This window comes from Paracoccidioides brasiliensis (genome assembly GCF_000150735.1).
Source record: "Paracoccidioides brasiliensis Pb18 unplaced genomic scaffold supercont2.6, whole genome shotgun sequence".
NCBI classification, from domain to species: Eukaryota; Fungi; Ascomycota; class Eurotiomycetes; order Onygenales; family Ajellomycetaceae; genus Paracoccidioides; species Paracoccidioides brasiliensis.
In genome coordinates this window covers 1196956-1222304 of record NW_011371363.1, presented here as the reverse complement: position 1 = coordinate 1222304, position 25349 = coordinate 1196956, and the positions used below count along the sequence as shown (strand labels likewise).

The 25349-nt window shown below is 45.6% G+C and overlaps 6 protein-coding genes across 6 annotated transcripts; 3 read left to right on the top strand and 3 right to left on the bottom strand.

Annotated features, from left to right (window-relative positions):
• Positions 1-926: 926 nt before the first annotated feature.
• PADG_05450 (MCM DNA helicase complex subunit MCM6) lies at positions 927-4028 on the top strand (the record flags this gene model as incomplete). Its single annotated transcript, XM_010762706.1, has 4 exons — positions 927-2551; positions 2605-2740; positions 2814-3800; positions 3909-4028. The coding sequence occupies 4 exons, from the start codon at positions 927-929 to the stop codon at positions 4026-4028; spliced, it is 2868 nt and encodes a 955-aa protein (XP_010761008.1).
• Positions 4029-4930: 902 nt separating this feature from the next.
• On the bottom strand, positions 4931-5283 carry PADG_05449 (uncharacterized protein; the record flags this gene model as incomplete). Its single annotated transcript, XM_010762443.1, has 2 exons — positions 4931-5122; positions 5170-5283. The coding sequence occupies 2 exons, from the start codon at positions 5281-5283 to the stop codon at positions 4931-4933; spliced, it is 306 nt and encodes a 101-aa protein (XP_010760745.1).
• A 269-nt stretch (positions 5284-5552) lies between these two features.
• PADG_11927 (uncharacterized protein) lies at positions 5553-6132 on the bottom strand (the record flags this gene model as incomplete). The annotated part of the gene is made up of 2 exons (XM_010762846.1): positions 5553-5884; positions 6027-6132. 2 exons carry the CDS (start codon positions 6130-6132, stop codon positions 5553-5555), a joined length of 438 nt encoding a protein of 145 aa, XP_010761148.1.
• Positions 6133-8081: 1949 nt separating this feature from the next.
• Positions 8082-11774, top strand: PADG_05448 (uncharacterized protein; the record flags this gene model as incomplete). The annotated part of the gene is made up of 1 exon (XM_010762705.1): positions 8082-11774. One exon carries the CDS (start codon positions 8082-8084, stop codon positions 11772-11774), a length of 3693 nt encoding a protein of 1230 aa, XP_010761007.1.
• A 1425-nt stretch (positions 11775-13199) lies between these two features.
• PADG_05447 (GTPase-activating protein IML1) lies at positions 13200-18557 on the bottom strand (the record flags this gene model as incomplete). The annotated part of the gene is made up of 1 exon (XM_010762704.1): positions 13200-18557. One exon carries the CDS (start codon positions 18555-18557, stop codon positions 13200-13202), a length of 5358 nt encoding a protein of 1785 aa, XP_010761006.1.
• A 1644-nt stretch (positions 18558-20201) lies between these two features.
• PADG_05446 (calcium/proton exchanger) lies at positions 20202-22822 on the top strand (the record flags this gene model as incomplete). The annotated part of the gene is made up of 12 exons (XM_010762442.1): positions 20202-20205; positions 20289-20816; positions 20881-20944; positions 21000-21047; positions 21099-21140; positions 21194-21441; positions 21500-21532; positions 21602-21909; positions 21989-22208; positions 22294-22307; positions 22380-22592; positions 22763-22822. The coding sequence occupies 12 exons, from the start codon at positions 20202-20204 to the stop codon at positions 22820-22822; spliced, it is 1782 nt and encodes a 593-aa protein (XP_010760744.1).
• Between the last annotated feature and the right edge of the window lie 2527 nt (positions 22823-25349).

The window sequence follows — 25349 nt, the reverse complement described above, 5'->3', positions numbered from 1 at the left end:
ATGACCCGTATCTATCGATATTCGGTATTCCGCCTTCTCAAAGAAAGCGGCATATCATGTTTTCACTGGCCCAAAAATGCTGTACCATTCCATGGTGAACCCATGGATGTCAGTGACATAAACTCATAAAACATGGTCGTGGATGATGTTCAGAAAGCGGAAAGACGCATCTGTCGAAGAAAAAGGCTGACAATCTCCCACTTCCTGACTTTGAAGCGCATTATGCCCACATCAATGTCAAACTGCAATGGACGAGAGTGGGGCCCTTTGATTCTATAGCCGCGCTCCCTGCTATCTCTGACTGGAAGGATACGATGGTTATTAGACAGTGGCGCACCAACTATACAATTTTGATGTCATTCAAGGATTTCCCGGTAACTTTTATGATTCGTTTTCTATTCGCAGACAGCGTGACACTCCTCCATATTTCAGAGGGAGAATGGATTTCGCGAGAGCTCATTTAGACAACAAGGAATTCTCAAGATGCCAGTACCAGCATACTTTATGTGACATCAATTAGCCTTCGATGGAATGACGGGCGATTTGTACGTCTGGGTGCGGAGCCGCGGTTTGCCGATTGTATGTATAATTGAGCCTTACTAACTATTTGTTAACTAGTTAGTTAGTTTGTTAGTTAGCGTTAGTTAAATGTTTAAATAGCATGACTAAGCAGAGACACGAAAACCACTTTACGCGTGATTCCCGGGCCGTAGTAATTCCGTGACGCGAATGCTGCCCTTTGACGCGTTTTCTCTTCCAACAACCACTTTTTTGTTCGGGTCAAACAACAACCCAATTGCTCCCACTCATTCTATTCCACCAATTTGCTTAAGGCCCGGGAATTCTAAATTTTGGCTAGGGTCAGATCCCGCGCTGTGCTACTGTTTCTAAGCTTTCTATTCTAGGAGCAGATCTCCAGTGTTATCATGTCTAGCTTATTTGACGCTATCCTCCAGTCTGAACTGGGCTCCAATACTGGAGCCAGAGAAAGGTCATTCCCATCCTCAGACCACCCCCCAAGTTCTCGACCTCACGCACCGTCAGAGAGCAATGGCCTTATGAGCGAGGCTGAAGGGTTTGCCGATGATCAAGTGGTTGGCCCTGGAGGTTCATTACCCAGACGCCCAAGACATCCGCTCTACGGAAGAGGTCCCCCACCTGTCCAAGACCTTGCTGGTGAAAAGGTGCAGCAGGCTTTCGAAGAGCTATTGGAAACACATGTTGAAGAGCCCTCACTCTCTGGCGTACCCCCGTCATCCGAAATACTTAGCGATAAATACTATATTGCCCAAATCCACGGTTTACAGCGATACCAACTTTCGACTCTCTACGTTGATTTTACCCACTTGACTTCCCTCCCGAACCGGGTTCTGGCGGAAGCCATTGCCAATCAGTATTACCGATTCCAGCCCTACCTGACTAGAGCTCTTCACAACCTCATTGCGAAATATGAGCCTCAATATTTCAGAGAACACAGGCAGATTAACAGCACGTCGTCCCAAGCCAGCACCTCAGCCTTAGCGGTCGACAGCACCGAACCTGACTCACTGGCGGAAAAGACAAGACATCAACAAACGGATAAAGTGTTTTCATTGGCATTTTATAACCTACCATTGGTGTCGAGACTGCGACAACTCCGAACTGACCAGATAGGCAAATTGTTGTCAATATCTGGAACGGTAACTCGAACTTCTGAAGTGCGTCCCGAACTTGCCCTAGGTACTTTTATTTGCGAAAATTGTAGCACTGCCGTTGAGGAAGTCGAGCAAACATTCAAATATACCGAACCGTCGCAATGTCCGAATCCAACTTGTGGGAACCGCATCGGTTGGCGGTTGGATATCCGTCAGAGCACGTTTGTCGATTGGCAGAAAGTGAAATTGCAGGAATCATCCCATGAAATCCCAACTGGCAGCATGCCACGTACCATGGATATTATCTTACGAGGAGAGATGGTTGACCGAGCTAAGGCAGGAGAGAGGTGTATATTCACTGGCACACTCATTGCCGTACCGGACGTTAGCCAGCTTGGTCTCCCTGGAGTCCGACCAGAAGCAACTCGAGACAATGGGGACTTTCGCGGTAACGATGTTGGCGGAAGTGGTGTGAGTGGCTTGAAATCACTGGGAGTTCGAGACCTTACATACCGTCTCGCATTCCTTGCCTGCATGGTAACTCCCGATCTTACCACGCCCGGCCACCCAACCTCCCAGCAATTGAATGGCCAGTCGCAAAACATTCTTGCATCCTTGAACCAAACCGACCAGCTAGAGGACTACGAAGATCAGGCGCAAGACCGTCTTCTCCAAACACTTACGCCCTACGAAGTACAAGATCTTAAGCAATTGGTGCATTCCGAATACATATATTCTAGGCTAGTGGACTCGATTGCTCCCATGATTTATGGCCATCGAGCTATTAAAAAGGGGTTACTACTGCAACTAATAGGAGGAGTGTCGAAGATAACGGAACAGGAAAGCATGAAAATCCGTGGAGATATCAACATATGCATCGTTGGAGACCCATCCACGAGTAAAAGTCAATTTTTGAAGTGAGTCACCTGAAGTATTCCCTACCAACTGTGCTGTTCTAACATTCTAAAAGGTATATCTGTTCACTCAATCCTCGAGCCGTCTACACTAGCGGAAAAGCTTCCTCTGCCGCCGGCTTAACTGCTTCAGTCGTCAAAGACCCGGAAACTGGTGAATTTACGATAGAAGCTGGAGCTTTGATGCTTGCAGTGAGTTTCTAAGCCTTTTTCCGAAGTATCTCTGGTGGATTCTAACCCATGTTTTCTTTTCTTTTATATATAGAATGGTGGAGGCATTTGCGCCATCGATGAGTTTGACAAGATGGATATTAGTGACCAAGTCGCGATCCACGAAGCAATGGAACAGCAAACCATCTCCATTGCCAAAGCCGGTATTCATACCACGCTTAATGCGCGCGCCAGTATTCTTGCTGCTGCAAACCCTGTTGGTGGACGATATAACCCCAAAACCACTCTGCGGGCAAATCTTAACTTCAGCGCCCCCATCATGAGTCGCTTTGATCTCTTCTTTGTCATCCGGGATGAACCAAACGAAGCTGTGGATAGAAATCTTGCAGAACACATTGTCAATGTTCACATGAATCGCGACGCTGCGATAGAGCCTGATCTCACTACCGAGCAGCTGCAGCGGTATATCAGATTTGCTCGAACTTTCCATCCTGTATTCACTCCAGAAGCTAAGGCATTGCTTGTGGAGAAATACAAGGAACTGCGTGCAAATGATGCACAAGGCGGATTGGGAAGGAGTAGTTATCGAATTACAGTCAGACAATTGGAAAGCTTGATCCGGTTGTCCGAGGCCGTCGCAAAGGCTAACTGTGTGGAAGAAATCGTTCCTAACTTTGTCCGCGAAGCGTATGACCTCCTTCGACAGAGCATCGTAACAGTTGAGAAAGATGACGTGGAAGTCGACGATGAAGCCGATAACCAAGAAGATGGAGCTCAACATGACAGAGATGGGGATAGTCCAATGCGTACAGGCGACGACGATGATTATGTCAATGGCCCTGGGGCCACTTCTCAGCAGCCCCAAACCCAGAAGACCAAGATTACATACGACAAATATATGCGGATTCTTAATATTCTTGTCCGTAGAGTAAACGACGATGAGGCCAATGCGGGAGAAGGTGTCGAGCAGGAGGACCTGATAGTCTGGTATCTAGAGCAAATTGAATCTGAGCTGAATAGCGAAGAGGAGATGGAGGCTGAGAGGGCCTTGGCCGTTAAAGTTCTCAAGAGGATGGTTAAGGTCAGTTTGCCTTTCTGCACCCCTGCAAATCGATTCCAACACATCCCTCTCCTTTTGAAGGTTTTAAAAGCCCGAAAAACTAACATTGGAAATTTTTAATTCATCTAGGATAATATTCTCATGGTCATTCGAGGTGAGGGGCTTGTCGAGTCCGATGACCAACAACGACAAGATGAACAAAGGGTCGTATACGTGTTACACCCTAACTGTGCGATTGAGGAGATGTAATACCCAATATTAGACTCGTTCTTCCTTTCCAAGGATCAAGTCCGACAAACTCGTGCAGCATTCATTACTTCCTATGTATGAGCTTTGATGATTGATATGAGAAAGCATGTCTGGGCTAGGGCAGTTCGCGGTTGGGGTTGGGGGCGTATTATGGGGCTCATTTTACAGATTGCGTATCGGCGAAGTTTTAATTGATATTTTTATTTTCTTAAATGTCTTCCCTTCTCTTTTATTCATCTCAAGTTTTGATCCAGTTCTCAAGATTGTGGGTGTTCAGTTTTGTTGAGGTTAATACCCATGGCTGTTGAAAAACGGATGCGGTGTCTGTTAGTATAGTTGACTCCCTGCTTGTTCAAATACAGGCTGTGCTGACGTCCAGCAGGGAACACAGGTATAACGTAGTGAGCTTAGAAACGAAATTGATTGAAATGATTTTGAATGTCTACCGCATGCCCTACCCTCTTGGCTAGCTAACCTTAATAAAAAGTGACGGAGGTTCCCCACTGCCGCCGTCCAGCAAGTGGACATCCAACACGAGCAAGCATCATTTTCCCTTTCCGCGAAAATAACTAAAAAGAAACAGAAGGGAAAGAAATTGTTTAAAGCAGAGTGATGAAAGAGGGACAAAAAACCAAATAATAAAATGAGAAGCCAGACCAAAGTCCGGGTCAGGGTCAGACTCACCCTTTAACTTGGAAGAGGTTCTCGGCATCTTGTTGAAATGTTGGTGTAAAGCACAGCCCTGTCTCAACCCAGATAACATCAGAAAACTTAATTAACGGAAAACTCACGGGGAATAATAGGAATATCCAGAGAAAATAGCACGCTTGCCTCTGCCTAGGATAGCATTCGTATGCCCCTATTGGCTCCCAAGAAAAGAAAGAAGAGGCTAAAGAAACTATTTATTCAGCATGCTCGAAACCGTGTCTGGAATTCTTATGAATATCAGAGCCCGACGAAACGGGACCGTTGCGACAAGCAGCAGTCGAAATACAAGCACTCCAGTTGACTCGGCATAACTTTAGCCATGTCTCAGTCACTCTAAGGGGCGTCAGAGATCTCGGAATAGTTACTTGTTTCTGAAGACTCGGTGCCTTCGACAACCTTCAGTTTTGTTTTGTGTGTAATGTTCTGTGCACACCTGATGCTCAATGGCTTCATTCCACCACAGATCGACCAATATGCATTTGTTTGTTGGAGTGAGGTAAAGCCCAGTTCCCCCAGTCCTGAGGGTGCTAATCAAAATGCGGACCATTGTGTCACCAGAGAGTTTCTCTTTGTCCTGTTCTCGCCTGCTGATGGAAAATTTTGCCAGTGTACTTCAACGGCCCAGGGTCAGTGACTAAACACAGGCGCGGATTGAAAAACGAGAGAGCTTGATACAGCTCACAATCACGTAGCCCCTGAGGGTTTTCGTCACACATGACGCTGGCAATATCAGCTATTTCAAGAAATTGAGTGAATATCATCTGCTTTCGTTCCGGGGGGAGCGCGGGTTTCTCGAACCAGCCCATCAGAGATGAGTTAATTGCCGATAAATTTGTTCCCGGCATGCACGGCCGGCATATATTTCACCCAGTTCAGATCTGTCACCCCCTTGTTCTCTGCCCTTTGCTGGCCTTTTGGGAGGAATGACTGATTCAAGCGAATCACCAGAGGCAATTTGGTCTCCTGTGGCGCTGCAGTCACAAACTGATCCAGACTCAAGCATTGCTTCCCTGGCGCAATCATCGCACTAATTCTGAAGACACACATTTGAAACGGGTTTTCCTGTTCCGAGCTTCTATGGGCAATTTGAACATTCACGATGAAATCCTTGATCAACGTTTGCGACCCAATATTTCGACCTTTCGGGGCTTGATTTCTACGAGCTGATATCACTTCTTGCTCCCCCTTCCCATTTTTGTTGCTCCAACGACGACGTGTTCTAGCAAATCACAAATCCTCGCATCCACTGTCCCGGATTCTTTCGCTAATACTAGATCGGAGCGACTGTACTTGGCAATTGGTTAAAACTTCGCAGCAACGTCGGCATTCCGGGGAGTGATCCTCGACAACTGTTCTTGGGATGCCACTTTTGCAGCTGCTGCCTAAATCGACCCATCCTATGTTCTTGAATTAGGCCTATAATTAAGATGTTTCCAAGTTTATGAGAGGTAAGGCCGTGCTTGGTAAGGTGAGATGGTGCCACGACTGACTAGCGTCACCTTGTCTGTTTCCCCGTCGTTCCGCTTGGACATCAACAATATTCGCGCTTTAGATCTAATCAGCCAAGTTGCCCAACACCGGGATTGATAAATACAGTCGCTACCCGGCTACATACGCTCCTCAATAATACACTATTCTAAATCAAACATAGTGTATACACAGCCGTACACCCAGAATAACTATATGTGCCCAACCGCACTGATCAGCGAATGGAACCTAGGGCGGGGCACTATACACAGGGTGCCCATTTGCACCGAGATGAAAGAACAGGAGCTTGATATGAGGGTGAATAACGTAAACATCTTACAGCCACTCCTGCCGCTGCTGAGCAGCATACTGTCTATATGACAGATGCTGGGTGGGCAGCTGGCAGTGGAAGTGCTAATCCCCCTTCTACAGCACCTGCAGTGCAGCCCTTGAAGAATCTTCAAGAAAATGAGCTGCCTCTAACCTCAGAGAAATCGAAGTGTCTGAAAACCCCACCGTGAGATCACTTCTCAGGCGATAAAACAGTGTATTTTTTTTTTTTTTTTTGATATTTGGGGAGGAGAACAGGACACGGAAGTTGATTCATTGAAGAATATCCTGGTTCTGCAGAGCTGCCATACGCAGAGCCAAGGCCTGGAACAGGTGGATTGGGGGGAGAATGATTTTGTAGATATTTCAGATTAATTTATTCGTGATGAATCGAGGGGTTGGGCACATATCAACGACAATGGAATGCTAGTTATTTTGGGTGTACAGCCGTTGCATCCACTATGTTTGATTTAGAATAGTGTATTATTTGAGGAGCGTATTTAGCCGGGTAGCGACTGTATTTATCAATTCCCCTCACGCACAAAAGCGCTCAAAAAATAGGGATTGAAAAGAATAAAATAAGACAACAGCGCAACGATTAAATGTGGCGTGATGTAAGAGATACAATCGCCTTGCCTTCAAACCACCAGAAGTTCCCAACAGCGTGATACTAGCAATTCCTCCTGCAAGGCCCTCATTTGGATAATTGACAGGTAAATACAACAATAAGAGTCAAGCGGCCGATCGTCATCATCCACAAAAGATTGTGACTGAGGTTGGTGGTTGGATGAGATGACATGACCTGAAGGAACTCATACAAAATGTGGAACTACCCCTGATTCACGGTAGGGCCTGCAGATTAAAAGGCATTCCGTGACAGGTATCTTAGCTGCTGCATACTGCATACCAACATCTGAAGTCAACCGGGAGTGTGTTTTCAACAGGGACATTGCGTGTGTAAGAGAAGAAGAATGACACAGCGCGGAGATTTGGCATGAAAGAAACAACACAGACAGCATTGAGAACGGACCATTGTACTTGCTATCACATGACCCCCTTCCCAATTCCGGGCGGCCCAAGATCGCTTAGCTGGATTGCCGCCCACTTCTCTTCACCGCCTCTTGGCTGAGATGTTTCTTCCGGTTCTGTTGCCCACCCCCGTCACCAAGGCTTTTTCCAACTTTAACCCATCATCAAGTCGCCTGGCATCCAACCCCCGTCCTGTTCCACATAACTGGCTGTTGGTGTGTTCTGGAGGGTCACACTCGGCTCTGTCCGAGTAATCTGCCTTGCACCCCCCTGTCTGAGCGTACGGCTGGCCGTCATATCGCCCATCAGATCGTCTATCTGGAGCAATAGCCTCTTAGGCCCTACGAACCCGGTCTCCCCGCAACCATATATATCCTCAGGCTGACCTTTGAGCAAACAATGGTTTTATCCAAATGGATATCATGTGGAGGCTCCCACCCTACCGATATTTATAGGTTGTTTGATGTTATCTGTCTGCATTAGACCTTTTTGTCTCTGTTACCCTCTCCAACGCTCACAATGCTGGGAAGACTTCTGAATACGGCTGCGTCGTCGCTCAATCCGGCTGCGTACGCCTCCAGGAATTCTTCTCAACTCGAATCCGTGACTGAGGAAGAGCATACTTCGGGGCTCTTGTTCCCAGATTCTACCCATCTCCGACGATCGAATACTCATGCTTACCCACTACAAACAAGTGTTTTATCACCAAACGCTTCGGCTGCGAGCAGCTTCGACGATCGAGGGGGGCTCGAATTGGATGCTACAAGAGATTTCAGAGTTATCATTGCTCAAAACGCGCTAGGGGATCGCGATGAACCCTGCATTCTTCTCGACAGCCAAAATCTCAGCCCGATAGCAGGGGCTGTTGGACTTGGTCTGAACTCCCAAGTTCCAGAGGTTAGATACACCCACTCTCGAAGCTCAAGCCTCTCGAAATCTACTAAAAGAGACCCTTCACACAAACCTCATGCATCCGAATCACACCAATCCACAGGGTCATTAAGCCCTAGAGAACCCGATTCGCCTATGTCCAGCGCACTATTCCGTGCGAGGTATCGAAGTTCGACATTGTCACCCGCTGCAGATGATAATCGACATTATCAAAATCGCATGTCGGCTGACTCAACAGAATCTGGACTGCTAAACTGTATTTTTGGCAGTAGTGCTTTCAGCTACCGGGGCTCTTCTACGAAAATGCATATACTTCCAACGGAGACCGAGTCAGTTGGAGATGTTGAAGGATTTGGCTCTCACGGGCCACGCCAACGTGTTCCTCTCACCCGTGGTTATACAAGTGGTCCCAGTTCCAACTCGTCCGGTTTGTCCCAGGAGAGATTAGGCACGGTTCGTGACACGAGGTCGAATCCAACGAGAATTACGGTCCTCGTGACGAGGATGTTCAGTGTGAACCTCCCCGAGGGTCGTGATCCTTCTGCTGTGGATCAAACTGATCAAGATTCATCTCCAACGGCTCAAGCTTTTAAGGACTCGAAAACCCCTCTTCTGGACCCATCGAAACGGAAAAAGATCAAGGAAAAGAAAACTCCCATGTACGCGGTTGCTATCATCATTAAGCTACCGCTGGCTGGGCGCAGTCCTGGTCGTCCATCATCTCAATGGAACGCTCAGAGACAAACCCCTGGGTGGATTTCAGCTTCCCTTGATTCAGATCATAAGTACAGCAGTAGTTTCTTTGACGACAATGCCGGGCTATCCGCAACCTCAAGCTTGGATGATCGAATTGATTTCTTAGTTGATCATTGGGACGTCATTACTCGCACATTGTCACATCTCGAGAAACTGGCGAGTATAGAAATTCTTGTCCTGCTACAGAGGGTCGACCACTTTTCAACCCAGCAACCCAAACCTGCCAAAGCATCCAATATGCAGCGAACGAACCAGACTATTGTGCAGCTTCCCCCAAGGGTTTTATCAGGGAAGCAGAACCTTAGGTCTGAAGCCATGCGCGCCTCTCAGCGGATCAGCATGGCACTTCGAATTCCCCAGGTTACAACTGGGCAAAGTCGATGGGGGGTGTGGAGAGAAGAAGCCCGGTGGATCGCCAAATTTCTGAGTGACAAGGAACACAACTTTTTCTTCCTCGTACTACTTACTGCATTTTTGGGAAATCATACCGAATGGCTAAGCGCCCTTGGGCCCGACTGGTATAGACGACGATACCACCTGCAGCAAAGGGCTCATCAGGATGCGGAACCAAGCATACCAAGCCGGACAGTCATTGTTTCCACTGATAAAATGACTGCCAGACGTTTGATATTTGTTCTCTCCGCATTCTTACCCGCGCAGCAACGACCAGACGCGTTTGGATCTCCCTTGAGACCCAGTACATCCACCTCGATGCGGCTTGTTTCCCAAAGTCCCCCTGGCGCTCCCATTTTAAGGAAGGAATCTCTCCGTCGTGCAATAAATAGACGTGCTAGAGCTCGCCATTTTAATGACGATGAAAATGATGGCCATAGACGATCACCAAGCGCTTCATCGAATGAAGCCGCAGCTATACCCCTAGATGATGGTGACTTCGTGAAAACCGTTCCTGACCATTACAAATTCCGGAGAGACTCTGATGTTCGGTCTATTCGGACGGCCAGCTTACCCATACCGTCAAGTGGTGCTAGCACTAGAAAGAGCGCAACCGCTACCATCGCTACTGCGGCACCGGGCACTGCAACCCCAGTTCCCCATTTTGCATCCCAAAAATGTAAACATGGTGCGGGCGGAGGGAGGGATTCAGCCTTGGACCCTACTGGAAGTGCAGCCTCAGCAAACCTATTACAGAATCTCCGTAGAAGCGAAAGCTCCAATCTAATCTCGGAAGGAGGCCAGCATTTCCAGTCTAGCAGATGGGGTGGTTTACTTTCCGGTCTCTGGGGTACACGTGAGACTTTTTCTGAGAGTGGGGGGAGTTCATCAGCGGCTGGACGCTCAAAAAGGAGCGCGTCCATTACTAAAGCTGACGTGCAGCAAGTCAAGCCAGAGGCAGCATCCGGCAAATCAGCAGAAGACATTATCAAAAATGCTACCAACACAGCTGAAAATATGCCTATCGCAACAGCCTCTGCTGACTTGGGTCAATCTGGATCTTCCGGTTCATGTGAACAAAATTCCAAGTCTGACGCACAAACCGCTAACTCTCCCGTGAAACTGTCGGTTGGATTGCATGATGGGGTCATCGATGTTGAGGTACCGTTACCTGGATTTATCTCCCTCTCTTCTTCTGGAGATTCAACTCTAGCATCGCCAAAAAAGACCCGCACCTCGGCGGCTAGTTTTGATGTTGGTGCTTCTGTTCACAGTGCTGGTTCTGGATTCCATCTTGGTCCTACCAAAGATTATGATGGGGTCAGCGTCAACGTAGCCGGTTGGCTGAGATGTTACCATGAGGACTTTATTCTTCAGGCTGTACATCCGTATAACACCTTGGAGTCAGATATCAAACGTTCCATGTCGAGTGAGCCTACCCCGCCTCAGGCTCTCTCCACTTCCCTTTGTGAGTTATATGGATCGAACTCTGAGAAATGGGTCGAAGTTTGCACCACGCTCGTTGCAGATACGAAAACCTTCACTGTGAAGAAGCTCCGTTTGCGGCGAAAGATATCCAGTATCATTCCCCGAACGGCAGTTGAATCTCGAGATAATTCCCGTCGAACGTCGCTTGACCCTTCCGAAACACCCTCATCCACTTCTCAACTTCCAAATTTTTTCTCAATGGCTTCAAAGACACCTACCTCTCCATTTTCACAGCAAGCCGATTCGTTTGAAGTGGAAGAGATGTTTACCGAGGAACCAGTGATGGATCTTGACCCAACTCTTGTTGATGCTGTTGAGAAGGTTTTAGCCCGGAGTGGAGAGTCGTCCCTATCTCATTCTAGAGCGCCGTCTCCAAACCGAAGTCGCAAAGATAAACCTCCCGGTAACCACGGGCCAGATAAGCAATCGCCCCATCCACAATTTGAGAATGCACCATCTGCTGAGGTTCCGCGGAATAAATGTAGACGGATAGTCCTCGGTGCACTTGAGGAAGTTGTTCGTAGTGTGACCGCTGAATGCTGCCACCAAGATCCAGCTTCTACAACTGGCGATGCCTCCAAGACACCCTCAGGTTGTGAACAAAGGGGTGCAAGTGCAGCTACAGACAATACCCTGAGAGAAGGGATAAGAAAGTGGCTGCTCGACATCGAAGAAGCTTGCTAAGGGTAGCAACCTACACACTCATCAATCCGTTGCCCCCCTCATATCTACGTTTATTCCCAGAATTTCTTGGTCTCTTTGGTATATCGATTTAATTTGCAGTTGTACCTTTTCACATATCCCAGCTTTCACGGTTTAACGCTCTCAGCCTAATGAAATTTTGAATCATCTGGTGTAGTCTTCTCTGCAACACTCATGAACCGGAAGGCGTCCTAAGACCACATGTGTTTTTTATTCAATATTCTGTTCCGGAGCATATGATACCCTACCTTCTCGCATTATTTGTTTTTTTTAACTTGTCCGTTTGGAATCACGGCCTACCATGTGGCGGAGTTTCAGCATGATTCAATATTTGCCAACTTCCCCTTTCAAACCGTTCCCCATTCCCCATACGCTATTCAAAATTGTCCTACATTCCAGCGCCTTCGTCGCAACAACTTATTGCATTTAGCAGTTTTAAAGGCCATATATTTTTGTTTATTTTATGGCAGCATCTAACGACTATCTACATACATACATACATACATACAACAATCCAAATCAAACCTTACCATCATCTTATTACCAAATAATTTCTAGTTTTGCTCTTCCTTTACAGCATCTACATTTTTTATGCCTCACACTCTTAATATCTCTGCTGTGATTATAGGATTTTCGGGATCTGAATTGCGCGTCCTGAATTAGCGCTTGAACCGAAGTCAGCTGAAATGTGGTGAAAGGTTTTAAGGAACTGCTACATATATTCCTCTCATGCGCCTCATGGTTCCTGTTTCATAATTGACGTGATTCAACTAGCCATGTTAGATGTTGGGTGATTTCTTGTATGCAATGCGCTTAAGATAGGGAATATATGAGTATTGATTCGGAAGATGTGTAGTGGGGGATTTGAAATTGTGGGCAATGAAATGTCTATCATGAAATCATTCATTATCTATTTAACGAATGCTCACGCAAGGGCAGTTTTATATATATATTATCTTGTATTTTCTACTTTCAGTCGCGTTTTCCTATTCAGCATGGAATGGTGACGCCTCTTGGGCAGCTATCAAGAGAGCGCACTTTAAACCAAGACATTGAACTGTATACTCATGTCAGACGGTATCAGTATATATGGATCATACTCCCCGTAAAATGGGGAAGGACATACACATGTCAACTAAGAGGACAACCCAAACACATTCTGTATCCTACATACCTAAAAAAATAAAATTCAAAAACAATACAAAAAGAAATGAGAAAGAGACAGTTGAGGATATATATATGAACAGAAAATTAACACCAACGCAATCACAAGGGCCTAGATACGAAAAGATCACGCAGGCAACAAACTGCCTAAAAACCGATATTACACCATAGCCAAATTTATTTCATGGACGGAGACAGCCTCAGCGCCTCAGCCTGAGGACTGATAGTATCACTCGTCTTCATTCAAGTCGACTCCTCACCAGCCTGCTGGACATCTGGAATCTGTGGGGGAGAAACATGTGTTTCAACAAGGCTTGCTGGTAATTCCAAGGTAGGAATCGACGAATCCGTCATGGACGGAATGGTTGGGCTAAACTTGGATGAAGCGTGTTTCGCGTTGACTGACGCTTCCTCGAAAAACCTCTCTAACTTCTCCGCATCACCACAGAATGCTTTGATCTCAGCCCCGATCTCCTTTGTCAGCTGGTAAGAGGAATGGAGTTCGGTTTGGGGAGGTGCAGCCGATGTGGTGTCAACTGCTGCGCGAACGACAGGCGATAAATGCGGTGATCCAGTGCGGTCTAAGGTATCGTAGGTAGCAGAGCGCGGGCGGTAAAAATCGTTTCGATCATACCGGCCGGATTCTTTGGCGGCGGAACCTCGAATGCTATAGAGCCTGTTGGCAAGGAAGAGGAAACAGCCGTCGTCTGTTATTTGGGCGAGGATAGCGCCCGACCGGTGGACATATTGTGGGAGGCAATAGTCGGGTCGCCCCCAAGAATAAGATACATTTACATCAGGAGGGAATGCACTGGCGGCTTCGAAATCTAAGACGAAATCGAATTTCTTCAAGATTGCCTTATGGTAAAAGTGACGGTCGACGGCGCCTTGAGATGCGAAAGAGGTAGAATTATAAAGGGTGGCTTGAGGGCCTTCTGGAGGCTCAATCGCTAACTTCACTGGGTACGGACGCCTGAAAACTTGAGTTTCGACAATAGAGGAGGCTTCAGATATTGGTAACTCGATTAATTTTAGGCCAAACTTCTCTGCAGTTCCTGCCCATGAAACAATTGAATCTTCCACCAACTTGGGTGTTGCGTTCATCCAGCTTAGTTCTATGTGAAAGCAATTATCCGGATTGTGCAAGCGATCGTAATGGAGGTCGATTATTTCAGGGCGGTTCGATCGCTTACGAGGGTCGATATCAATCTTCATTGACTTTGACAGGCACACCGAGGCTTTCGTTCGAGTAGGCTTGTTCGGAGTAGGCGTTTCCTCCCAAATGCCAGATTCCGCAGAGCTCTTCTCAAGCCTTTCTTGACCAGTTGAAGGCAGATCCTTTACGTTATCTGTCATGGGCGTATTTGGAATGGATTTGCGAGCTTGGAACCAACTACTCCGAGATTCCGGCCGTGCCACTCGATATTCGTCGGTAATTCGATAAAAATAGTTGCCGTCCCTGAAATTATGACGCCGCTGAACATGACAAATTAGGCCGTGTTTCATCAACTCGTTACCAAATTCAACAGCTTCCTCACGGGCATCGATATCGCGGAAATTTTGAAGCATCCACGTAGTGAACTCCAGTCCAACAAAGCAATTATAATGAAGGCGCCAATGCCATCTTCGATCCATCATTCTCACCCCTTTTTCGCCCTGTATAGCCTGCGCCAAAGCGGAAAGGCCAATGTTGGATCTTTGAAGTAATTCAGACTCCGGTAGAAGCTGCACTGCTGTGCTATCAAGACCTGGATCGTCCAGTAATAGCCTATCAAGTTCTGCAGCAACTACCTCAGACGGGTTGCTCGTCTGATATATAATATTCAATGGGTTCAAGTCTTTTTTATTCGTTGGTGGCTGGAGTCGTTTTTCCTCTGGGGGAACATATCTCTGCCTTTGCCATATCTGAGTGAGTTGGGTAATCCCAAGAAGATGGATTTCTTCTTCGTTGTCCTCTTTATATGATTGCATTGGACGTCTTGCGTTTGCAGGTAGTTGGACTGGTATCAGAACAAAACGCGTGCGCCAAAAACGCAGTTGTTCCGTACAATTAGTTATGTGGTCCCTGTAACCTGCCAGAAATGCATCTGCATAATTCCAGTTACAATCTTCTTGCGGCAACTGCAAACTTATAGTATTTTTGCAATAGTTTGCACTCAATATTGTTTTGACAACAGGCGTGTAGTTGAGTGAAAGAGCCTGCGCGTCAGCAAGAAGGCTGGTCACCGTTTTCCGTGTAAACCGTGTGACTTCTATTTCCCCTCCAGTCACGCAAACTAACCTATGAATGATGTTGCCCATAGACATGAAAATAGTCACCCCATCTTGTGATAAGGATCGGGTGTCGAATATATTCAGCGGTTCCGATGAATGCTGCCCTGATGCCTCCTCCACTGCTTTTCCAACAACGATTTGGAAACCGTGAGAAAGGCGCAAAGCCACCATTTCTCGCAAGAGGGCCTCCCGAGTTCTGGGAGTTTCTGCGACATCGGATTCATCATTCTGGTATACTCTGTATGGAGTCTGAAAGTACTGGGAAGCCAGTTCTTCACTCGTTGGAAACTCCTCTGTTGTCAGTGGGAGAAATGCTGGCGATTTCAGGCTTTTCCATTTCATAGATGAAGTGCCTTGCATGCGCGGGTAGACGTGCCGCCAACGACCAAACCAGATGGATAGTGTGGGACCATGATTCGGTGGTTTGCAGGGGTTGACGGGTAATATCCATGGCGATAGTGCCTTTATCGGAGATAGAGTAATAGTTGGGTCATCCTGGTTTGCATTATGTGTTGAATCGAATTTACGAACTCCCCGTGTCATTGGAAATGGCCCATGGACTTCCTCATTCGTTCCACGATAGTAGGGAACACCTATGGTGGGGGTCGAAAAGGAGATGTCAAGACCTTGAGGCTCCATACTATGTTCTTCGATTGGCTTTTTGCTTGCAATTCGGATTGAAATTGGTTTTGACGGAATGACATTTTTGTCATCCCTAGAAGTCGTAATATTTATATGGGGAGACTTTTTGACAATGGTAGTTGGGCTAGGAATAGTATCTGATGCGGGTAAATTGACGTCCGCATTCAAAGCTTGTTCGATTTCTCCATTAAGAGATTTCATGCTTGTGGTGGACAGACCCTTTGCATGCTCATTATTGATTTCTGTACTTGCAATTGCTCTGGGAGGAGCCGATCCTAGGCCACGCAAAGCAAAGCTAATCGAACGAGAGATCCGTGGTACAGTCAGTTTCGCTCCTGATTTCATGCTTGATTTTTTGACGGGCATCAGTTCAACGGGAGGATTCTGAGCGTCTGAATGTCCGTAATCAGGTCGCATACCATTTTTACGAGGGCTTGTAGGAGGATTGCTGCCACTCTTTGAACTCGACGAAGGTCTGACAGACTGTTGTTCGTAGAATCGAGGCGCTGAGGTGCCAAAATCAACCCGCTTGGCTTTTGTAGGTCGTCGCACCGTTTGGTGTTTCGGTGTAACATGGAAGATGGCGCTATCATAAAGGTCCATCCACTCCAGCATTTTTCTTTGCCTCGCAGGAACGGATAGAATATTCCTTTTCGAGTCTCTGAAGGATGACATGAAGGATCCCGATCCATTATCTGAGAAATTAGGGTTATGAGGAGATCCCCGCGGAGATAGGCTGTGACCCAGGCCTTTTTGAAGGCGGAGATCAGCAGCGGACAGGTACGGTACAGAGATATTGGACTGTTCACTTTCCATAACACCCATCATCTGAATCTCATACATCCTAACTCGCGGAACAAATGTATTCGATTGCTTTTCCTTTGTTCCAGAGACTGACGACTTTAAGACTGTATTCACGGCAGTCCGGCTATCACGATAAATTTTTAGATCCCAGTAGGAAATGTCAAGCCAATGAGGAACACCATAAGCCCATTCATCAACAAAATGGGCCGGTTGTAGAAAAGATCCCAAAGTGGTATTTGATGAACGACGACGACTGACTCCATAGGAAAAACTTCCAGGTGATTCGTGAGAGTACGGAGGCAATGGGCGGAGAAAATCCCTGGAGACGGAACTACCTGGCCTCGATGCACCGCTTCTGGGAATGCGATATTTAAATAAAGGAACTGAATGTAGCGGCATGGGGCTCAGACATATTAAGTCAATCCCAATAGCACGGCTAGTGAGAACCTCTGAAGTCAACGCCAGGGCGTCGTAAGCTACTTCAAATACCCCTGCCCCAGGAGATATGACAACGATGGAGGTGCCTGTCCTGATCATGTCACGACCGATATGCTCAAATGCTAAGTAAGACGATGCTATATTAATTGCTTCCAAAATATTCCCACGGAGGGCTGAGGTTGGCCTTCCAGATATTGCTGGGGGGGGATTTGGATCTGCTGGTAACTCGTCCTCTGACGCTGTGGGTGAGTCCGGAAAAGTTGATTGGGGAATAGATACGTCGCGGAGAAAGATTCTAAATTCCTTCTTCAATTCATCTAAGATAGTCGTCCAGTTGCCGCTGGGCATGTCGTTAACCACGACGCGGTAGAAATCCCGAGTTTCCGGCTGGGCATCACTCGCAGTTTGCTTAAAGAAGCCATTGTTAGACGGAAACCTCGCGTTATCTGCCGTTATCAATTCATACTGGACTCTGGTAAATAAAACGATGGTAACAAGGTGGTGAGCATCAATGCTAGCCCATCGCTTGAAGAGCTCCGGGAGAAGGCTATTGATAACCCTGCTAAAAAGGATATCACCAGTTCCTTCAGAATCAAAATCCCACATCTCTTTGGACATTTGAATAAAGAGAACGTATCGAGCAGATTCACTCCGAAAAACGGGTATGGTTTGCGGGGAAAAGTACCCTGATAGAACCTTTTTGCCGCCGATATAAATGGACTTAATGGTTACCTTGATGCTTCCCATAAAAACAATCTTCTGTCCTTTATATAGAGGTTTATCTGCGAGCTCTGACATGGTCAATCTCCACATATCAGCCCGCACCGAAAACTGATCTCGAAAAATCAGCTCAACATGAGAAGCAGTGCACTGTGACCGATCCTTCAAAGATATCAGAGCTTGAGAATGGTTCTTAAATCCAAAGATATTGGCTATATTACTTGCAATTGAAATTTGCAGGTTCGGATGTCTCGCCTTGATGTCTGCAGACAAAGGCTTGACAAGAAATAGAAATCTTCTTTGAGTTGGAGAATAAGACTTGTGGTCTCCACTACGCTTTGCAGCTGAATTAGAGCCAGTGTCAGAATCACCTGCATCTCGTGGCGCTCTCTCACTCGGATCCAGTGTATGGGAGGACACATGGTGATCCCCTTGAAATGGTCGCGGGACCGAAAGTTCAACGAGATCTCCCACCTTCAGTCCTACATCGCCGAAAGCGCTAAGGTTAAAAAGCACCTCTTCTCTCGAAAAGTTATCATCGTGGACCCAGAGTAAACAAGGGCGACTGCCGAGTCCCGTGGGTGACTGATTGTTGTCATCTGCGTCCGGGGTTCCAGATACGGACTCCTGGGGCGGAATAGTTGTCCTCGTCGAAGTTGTCTCGATGCTGGTGGCGCTCACATGCCTCAGATGCGACCCCTTGACGGGCCCAGATGGCAGCATGATCTAATTTAAAGGCCCTCACATAATAAATACAACACAGGTTTATTTGACACACATGGTGGCCTCCTCTGAAGTGGAGTCCGAGATATCAAAATAAGATTGATACATATATAATTACTGAGGTTGATATTTGAGGCGATTAGTTACGTTGGGGAGGTTAGACGCATGATGGCGATCATGATTGGATGGAGAGCTAGTTAGAGCTCCACGTGATTGATATGTAATATATTACTTAATTTTGGGTCCTCACGTGAAATTTGTTAACTTAGTCACTGCATCGATTTCATTTTGACCGACAACAATCTCAATTCATGATAATGATGATTTAATAGTTCTCGAAGCAAAGGAATGCGCAAAGTGGGATGTTCGGGGAAAAAAAAAAGGGGGCCAAGTTTAAGTAATTCATATAAATTTCCACCGCATTACCGGGCTTTTTCCTTTTTAACCACACTCCCAGCCATAGCCACCTTGGAACAATCTAACAGGCTTCATATGCTCTCTTGTTGCTTGAGGGCATGCATGAGCAGGAAGTCCTACAGGCTAGCTTCTGACCTTTTGCAGACAAGATCGAAATTATTACGTTGAAACACGTCAAGACACGGCATGGCTTCAAGGTTGTTGCCCAGACAGCCAGGCTTGACAAGCATCACTTGGTCCCCGACAGGCGTGGCTTGTCATTGCTTATTTGTAACCATGATCCTTGTTTGATTGGCTATAACATAGTCAATCTAATATGATCGACTGTACCCCAGACTCCAGTCATTATTCTACCACTCGTCTGCAACAGGGATGATGGGAAGGTAAAAGTGGTGATATGTTGTCACCTCGGGCGCTGAACATGCTGGAACTTCGGATGCTACCTATGTGCCCACCCTACTGTAATTCTCCTGCTTGTGTCGTCCGGGATATTATAGGCATCATTTTGCAATGGGTTCTAGCAGGAATCAATTACAAAGAATTCAGCATGAATCTGGGTTAGTTATAACAAGAGCAAATAAAACTTTTGCAGGAAACACACAGACATGCTGAAAGAGACATACTCCAACTGACAAATTTCATGGCAAACCATGGAGATAGATAGTGTTGTGATTCCACCTCACCAGTGATTATTATGGAAGAACTTGAGAAGAGGCAAAATTGCTACCAGCACTCGGATTTTCCCTGGCACCTCAGGAGGAATCAGCATCTTCTATTACTCAAAACCTCTGCTGTGGTTAAACCCAAGCATCCAATCACCAGCCCAAAAGATAAATTGGTTTTGGAAGATGCTGCGTGTCCCCTGTATCTTGGTCTATTAAGTGGCGGTGCTGTCTTTGATTCCTGCATCTGGTCAAGTTTTAAATTGGGCTTAAGGGCTTTTTCATATGTTTTATACCCTTGCAGCAGTCAAGCCACATTGACGTAACTCCTTCAGTCAATCTCAAAATAAGGGCAGATAATCTTCACAACACAGACTCGTTGATTCCTTGCTTAGCACGCGTCTAAACAGCACACTCTCCCAATTTATTTCATACGAAACTTATGTCTCTTTGAATTTCGTGTCATTTTATCAAGATTGACTTGGTAGTTTTGCCAAAATTTTTCTGATAAGTCATTAAGCCCCGCTGCTGAGAGATTTTGCAACACCTCATCACCCTTAGAACAATGCGTAAGTAACGCACTTCCAAAAAGCTCTAGGAGCAAGTTTGTTCTGCAATTATGAATTGGAACTTATTTTACTGGGGTTGATAGATATACACCGACGACGAGCCAGGAATCTGGCCTGGTATGACGATGAAGAGGCCAAAAACACTCCCAACCGGAATCCTTTCAAAAAGTTCCGGCACCGCCCGGTCCGCTCTAGAGAATCTCGCGTCGAAGATGGATTACAGCATACGCAAACTGAAAGTGAATCTATATCGAGGCCTGAAAAGGAGAGACAAGAAGAAATGGTGAACGAAATATCTCTTCCGATTCATGCAAATACGATGCCCTTTGTACCAGGACAGCAAGTTACTGGCTGTATTGAAACGGCACTTGTTGGATCTATTACCAGTGCTTCACCTTCAACAACGCCCCAAAAAGACCAACAGCAAGATGTACCTAAAAAAGGCGCTCCTCGAAAACGGAGATTCTTCGAAATTGGCAGAAAGGAACCCTCAGCAGATGAACCTGAGGACACTGGAAAGGATAAACAGGTATTTACGACCGTGGGGCAGCTGAAGGCGACGCTGTTTAATTCCTGGATTAACGTCTTACTCATCATGGTGCCCGTTGGAAGTACGTACGTCTTTGAATTTATTTGCATTGACGTCGTATTGCGTTTTGCTAAACTCATTTCCAGTTGTGATCCATCATATCCATGTTGATCCTATTGCAATTTTCGTTGTCAATTTTATCGCCATTTTGTATGTCACCTACTTCATGATAGCCTCTCAGCCATTTGGTTAACAGTAAATATAGACCGCTTGCTGCGATGCTAAGTTATGCTACCGAGGAAATTGCTCTCAGGTATGCATGTCATCTTTGAAATTACCAACACTGCGTTAACTTTTTATTTAGAACAGGGGAAACTCTTGGTGGTTTACTCAACGCAACATTTGGGTAGGTGCCAACCTTTTAACCCTCCTGAAGATATCCATGCTGACAAAGTATAGGAATGCTGTGGAGCTTATTGTATCACTCCTGGCCTTATTTAAACGTGAAATTGTTATTGTCCAAACCTCCCTCATCGGCAGCATGCTATCCAATTTATTACTGGTCCTTGGAATGGCTTTTTTCCTCGGAGGTTTCAACCGGATCGAACAAAACTTCAATGTCACTGTGGCACATACTGCGTCCAGTTTGCTCGCTCTTGCTGTTGGAAGTCTAATAATTCCCACTGCGTTTCACGCATGGTCTAGTGGTACGTTCTTTGTTAAATGATTTTACAATGTAATCGCTAATTTTTTCATCGTGAACAGCTGGTGAAACTGGAATTGCTCCCCTGTCACGAGGTATTTCAAAATACCTCATAAACGCGATTCTCATTATCTTCATTCCGTTTATCCTAATATTTTTTCTAGGGACGAGTGTCATCCTCCTTGTGGTGTACGGAGCATACCTTTTCTTCCAACTTAAATCTCACACAGAAATGTACAACAAACCAAGTGAGAAGGTCGAAAAGAGACGTATGCGAGTCGAAACAGGCGACGCAAGCAAAAACATTGCGCAAATAGGGGCAGGGATTTCCGCGAGCATGGGTGGAGGGAATGCTCAGCATGTTTCCATCGCTGTTTCAGAAGAAAATGAAGAACCACAGCTCACTGTGTGGGTGGCTTTATTTACGCTTGCTGCATCTACAGCACTGGTAGCCCTCTGCGCAGAAGCGATGGTGTGTTCCATCCTACATTTTACATGTTCCTGTTCATTCAATTGCAGCGTGAAGAAGATAACTAATAGATTCCCTGAAGGTGGGCTCAATCGACTCAATTACGAGTCGTGGTCACATTTCTGAAACCTTTGTTGGTTTGATTCTTATCCCCATTGTTGGAAATGCAGCTGAGCACGCAACCGCCATTACCGTCGCGATTAAAGACAAAATGGATCTCTCCATTGGTGTTGCGGTGGGCTCCAGCATGCAAATCGCTCTCTTGGTCCTTCCTCTTATCGTAGTTATTGGGTGGATTGCTGGTATGTTTTGCCCATCGTTTCTTCACCTTTCTTGGTCCGCGTCCATAATATTCAAGTGTGTCATTTGCTAATGATATAACGTCAGGGATCGATGAAATGGTGAGTGTCGAACTTCCTTGTTTCAGTATTATTACTAATTTTCTCCATGTAACTAACTAATTCTACGCATAGACCCTCTACTTCGATGGATTTCAAATTGCAATACTATTCGTCACCGTGCTGCTAGTAAGGCTGTCGTTCTCCCATTCTGTCATCAAGTCAGGATTAACACCTTTCCAACTTCGTTCCACAACAGGTAAATTATTTAATCCAAGACGGCAAGTCAAATTGGCTAGAAGGGGTGCTGTTAGTGGTTCTTTTTCTCATTATCTCCGTGGCAGCTTGGTAAGTCCATAATCTTTTGTTTCCCTTCTTCGTTTACTCCTCTCTTCAACCCTCAAAGATTATTTATGCTGCCCCTCTTCTGTTCCTGAACCTTGCGAAATGACGATAGTTCAAGTAAATATGCCAAACGTGAACCTAATAGTAACAAATCTCCAACTTTTGCTGCGCAGGTTCTACCCAGCCAAATCCGAGCCCAAAACCCCATAAACTGGTACTACGTTGTTTACTAGTCACTGTCCGACCTCTAACCTCAATTCCTCAAACACACGTCGCTCTGTTTCCCTTCAAATACACGTCTTTAACTAGCCCACATTTTTTTTATGAAGTCCCTTCCGCCTTTCTCTGTGCGTCCCTTTTTGTTTTTTCAAGTGTTAGAATCTTCATCCCAACCATTTGCTTGCTCTTCGATTCTGCCTCAAATTATCTCTGTTTTGTCATCCTATTTCCAGAAATAGACTTGCTTGTCCTGTTGTTTGTAACACTGCATCTTACTCCTCTTAACATTCAGAGATTCTAAAAGCTAAGACTGGTGTTTCTGGCTAATGTTTGCTTTTCCACTGTGTTCGAGCATTAAACCCTATTCTTGAGCTCAAGGAGACATCATAGCTCACATCCATAGCATTTAATGTCACCGCATTAATGTTCAGCTAAGGTATTGAAATAACTCTATCCACCGAAGGCTGGCGATTCGTGCAAAACATGAAGTTAACATCTCCCCTTATACTACTTCAGACCACTCACAAAACGATGGTTGATGGATGGCATATCTTCGATGAATGGTTGCATGCTGGGTTGCAATGTCATATGGTATGGCAACCTTCAATGTTTAGGCTCAACCCAGAATAAACCAGATATCAATTTAAGAAAGCATTACATTCTTTACTCATCGGATCAGATATTGATCCAGCATCCCCAAAGGATATAAAATTCGGTTTTATTCTCGCTTGCAAAGTGCAGGCTTGGCTGCTCCCTGTTATCGACAGCATATCAAGCCCTTTAAACCTTATCGTTTCGAATTACAATTACTATATATATACATATATGAAACTCAAGGACCACCGTCAGTTCTATTTTCTTGAACCTCCATCAAGACACGGAGCAAATGTTCTGCAAATGTTACCCCTTGGGCGGCTATATCAACCTCCCTGCGTCTGGCAATCAAGTGGGATTCTTACAGCATCCTAGCCATATGCTGTTCCTGTATCCGTGGTATGAATACGAACAATATCTTAACACGTTGACACTCAACCTTTTAACCTGGTTCCCTACACGTTTTATCTTCTGAGACTGTCCTTGTTCCAGCAGCAATTGTTCGGAGATATTGTATTCGGAATGACACACTAGGCTGCTGCAGAGTTCTATGTGGCCTGGATTTTTCGAGAGCTTTACATCACATGGTAATAAGGAGGAGGTGCTTGCTGCGGTCAAGTAAACCAGTTGAAGAGGTGTAAGTCAAAAATTTTCTTTTGGTGTTGAACGAAAGGGTTGATATTGCGATAAATTTACATTTTTTTTTTTAAGTTCCTTCTTGCTTGATGTATTGCTACCATTAACTATTAACTACCTATCGAATGTATTCGATTTGCCGCCCACATGTCTTTGGTCTTAGAAAGCAATAACGTTAACATGTTCAGGCCCCGCTGACAATTGAGTTGAACTGAGGTCCCTGGAAATATTTATCATGTGCAATGAATCCGCGGTTTTAGCGAAACCTCCCTGCCAGAACAAAAAGGAGAACTTGCATAATTTTCGGGCCACGGAAGAATAACTATTTTCTTTGCTCAAATCAGGACAACCATCCTCGACAAAATCCATCGATAATAACCAAAAAAGCCAGAGCTTTCAATGACCTCTGACGAGAGTCATATCCATAACTAACCATTTCCTTGAACAAAATTAAAAAATATATAAAAATAAAAAATAGAATTGCCAACCAATACTCCGGCGGACAATGGATATTGCCGATTTCTGAGGTGGGATTGACGTTCGTCAAATCCTTCTCCTTTTGTCCCATTTTTAAACTCCACGACCGTCCATAAAACGAGCAAGGTTGTTTGGCCGCTTATACTCCAGTTCGATGACAAGCGGAATAGCCGTTCCCAATCATCCCTCCCTCTCACTCTGGGCCATGGTAATTAGTCAAACAATCTGCGTCTCTTTTCGGCTCAACCAAGATGTTCCCCTCTTCGTTTCTCATGTGATAACTGAGGCCAGGGAATCCAGAGATAGGCAGATGCATATTTTACACGAGAGACGAAAGAGGGGATGGAAAAACTCGGCCTCTGAGCTATGATAGTGCCTCTTGCGCCCCTCCAATGTCTACCGTGCTCGGTACGTTAGCTTATCAGTTCGACAGACAGCCCGGAGTCGTGGGCTTCGGTTCTGGAACAGTATGGCTGGCCATCGGTGTTAGGCCCATACTGCGTTTGTGTATGGATTAAAAATCATCCATGATTCATGTGCTTTGCCTGCTGCATGTAAAACTGAACTGATAATGAAATTCTGCTGTGAGCCACATTTTAGTATAATTTCACCTCCTACCAGAACACCATTATACAAGTTCATGAGTCCTCAACTAATCAATTCAATATGTCAATCACTCCTGATATGAAGGCTTCAAATTTTAAGAAAAAGGGTTTGTACAGATCATTTAAGTTTATAGGAATAGTTAATTTACTAGTATTTGAGCTGCTACTAAGTCATATAATATTCCTCATAAGTTTATTTTATAAACTTCAGAATTGATAAATATTTTCA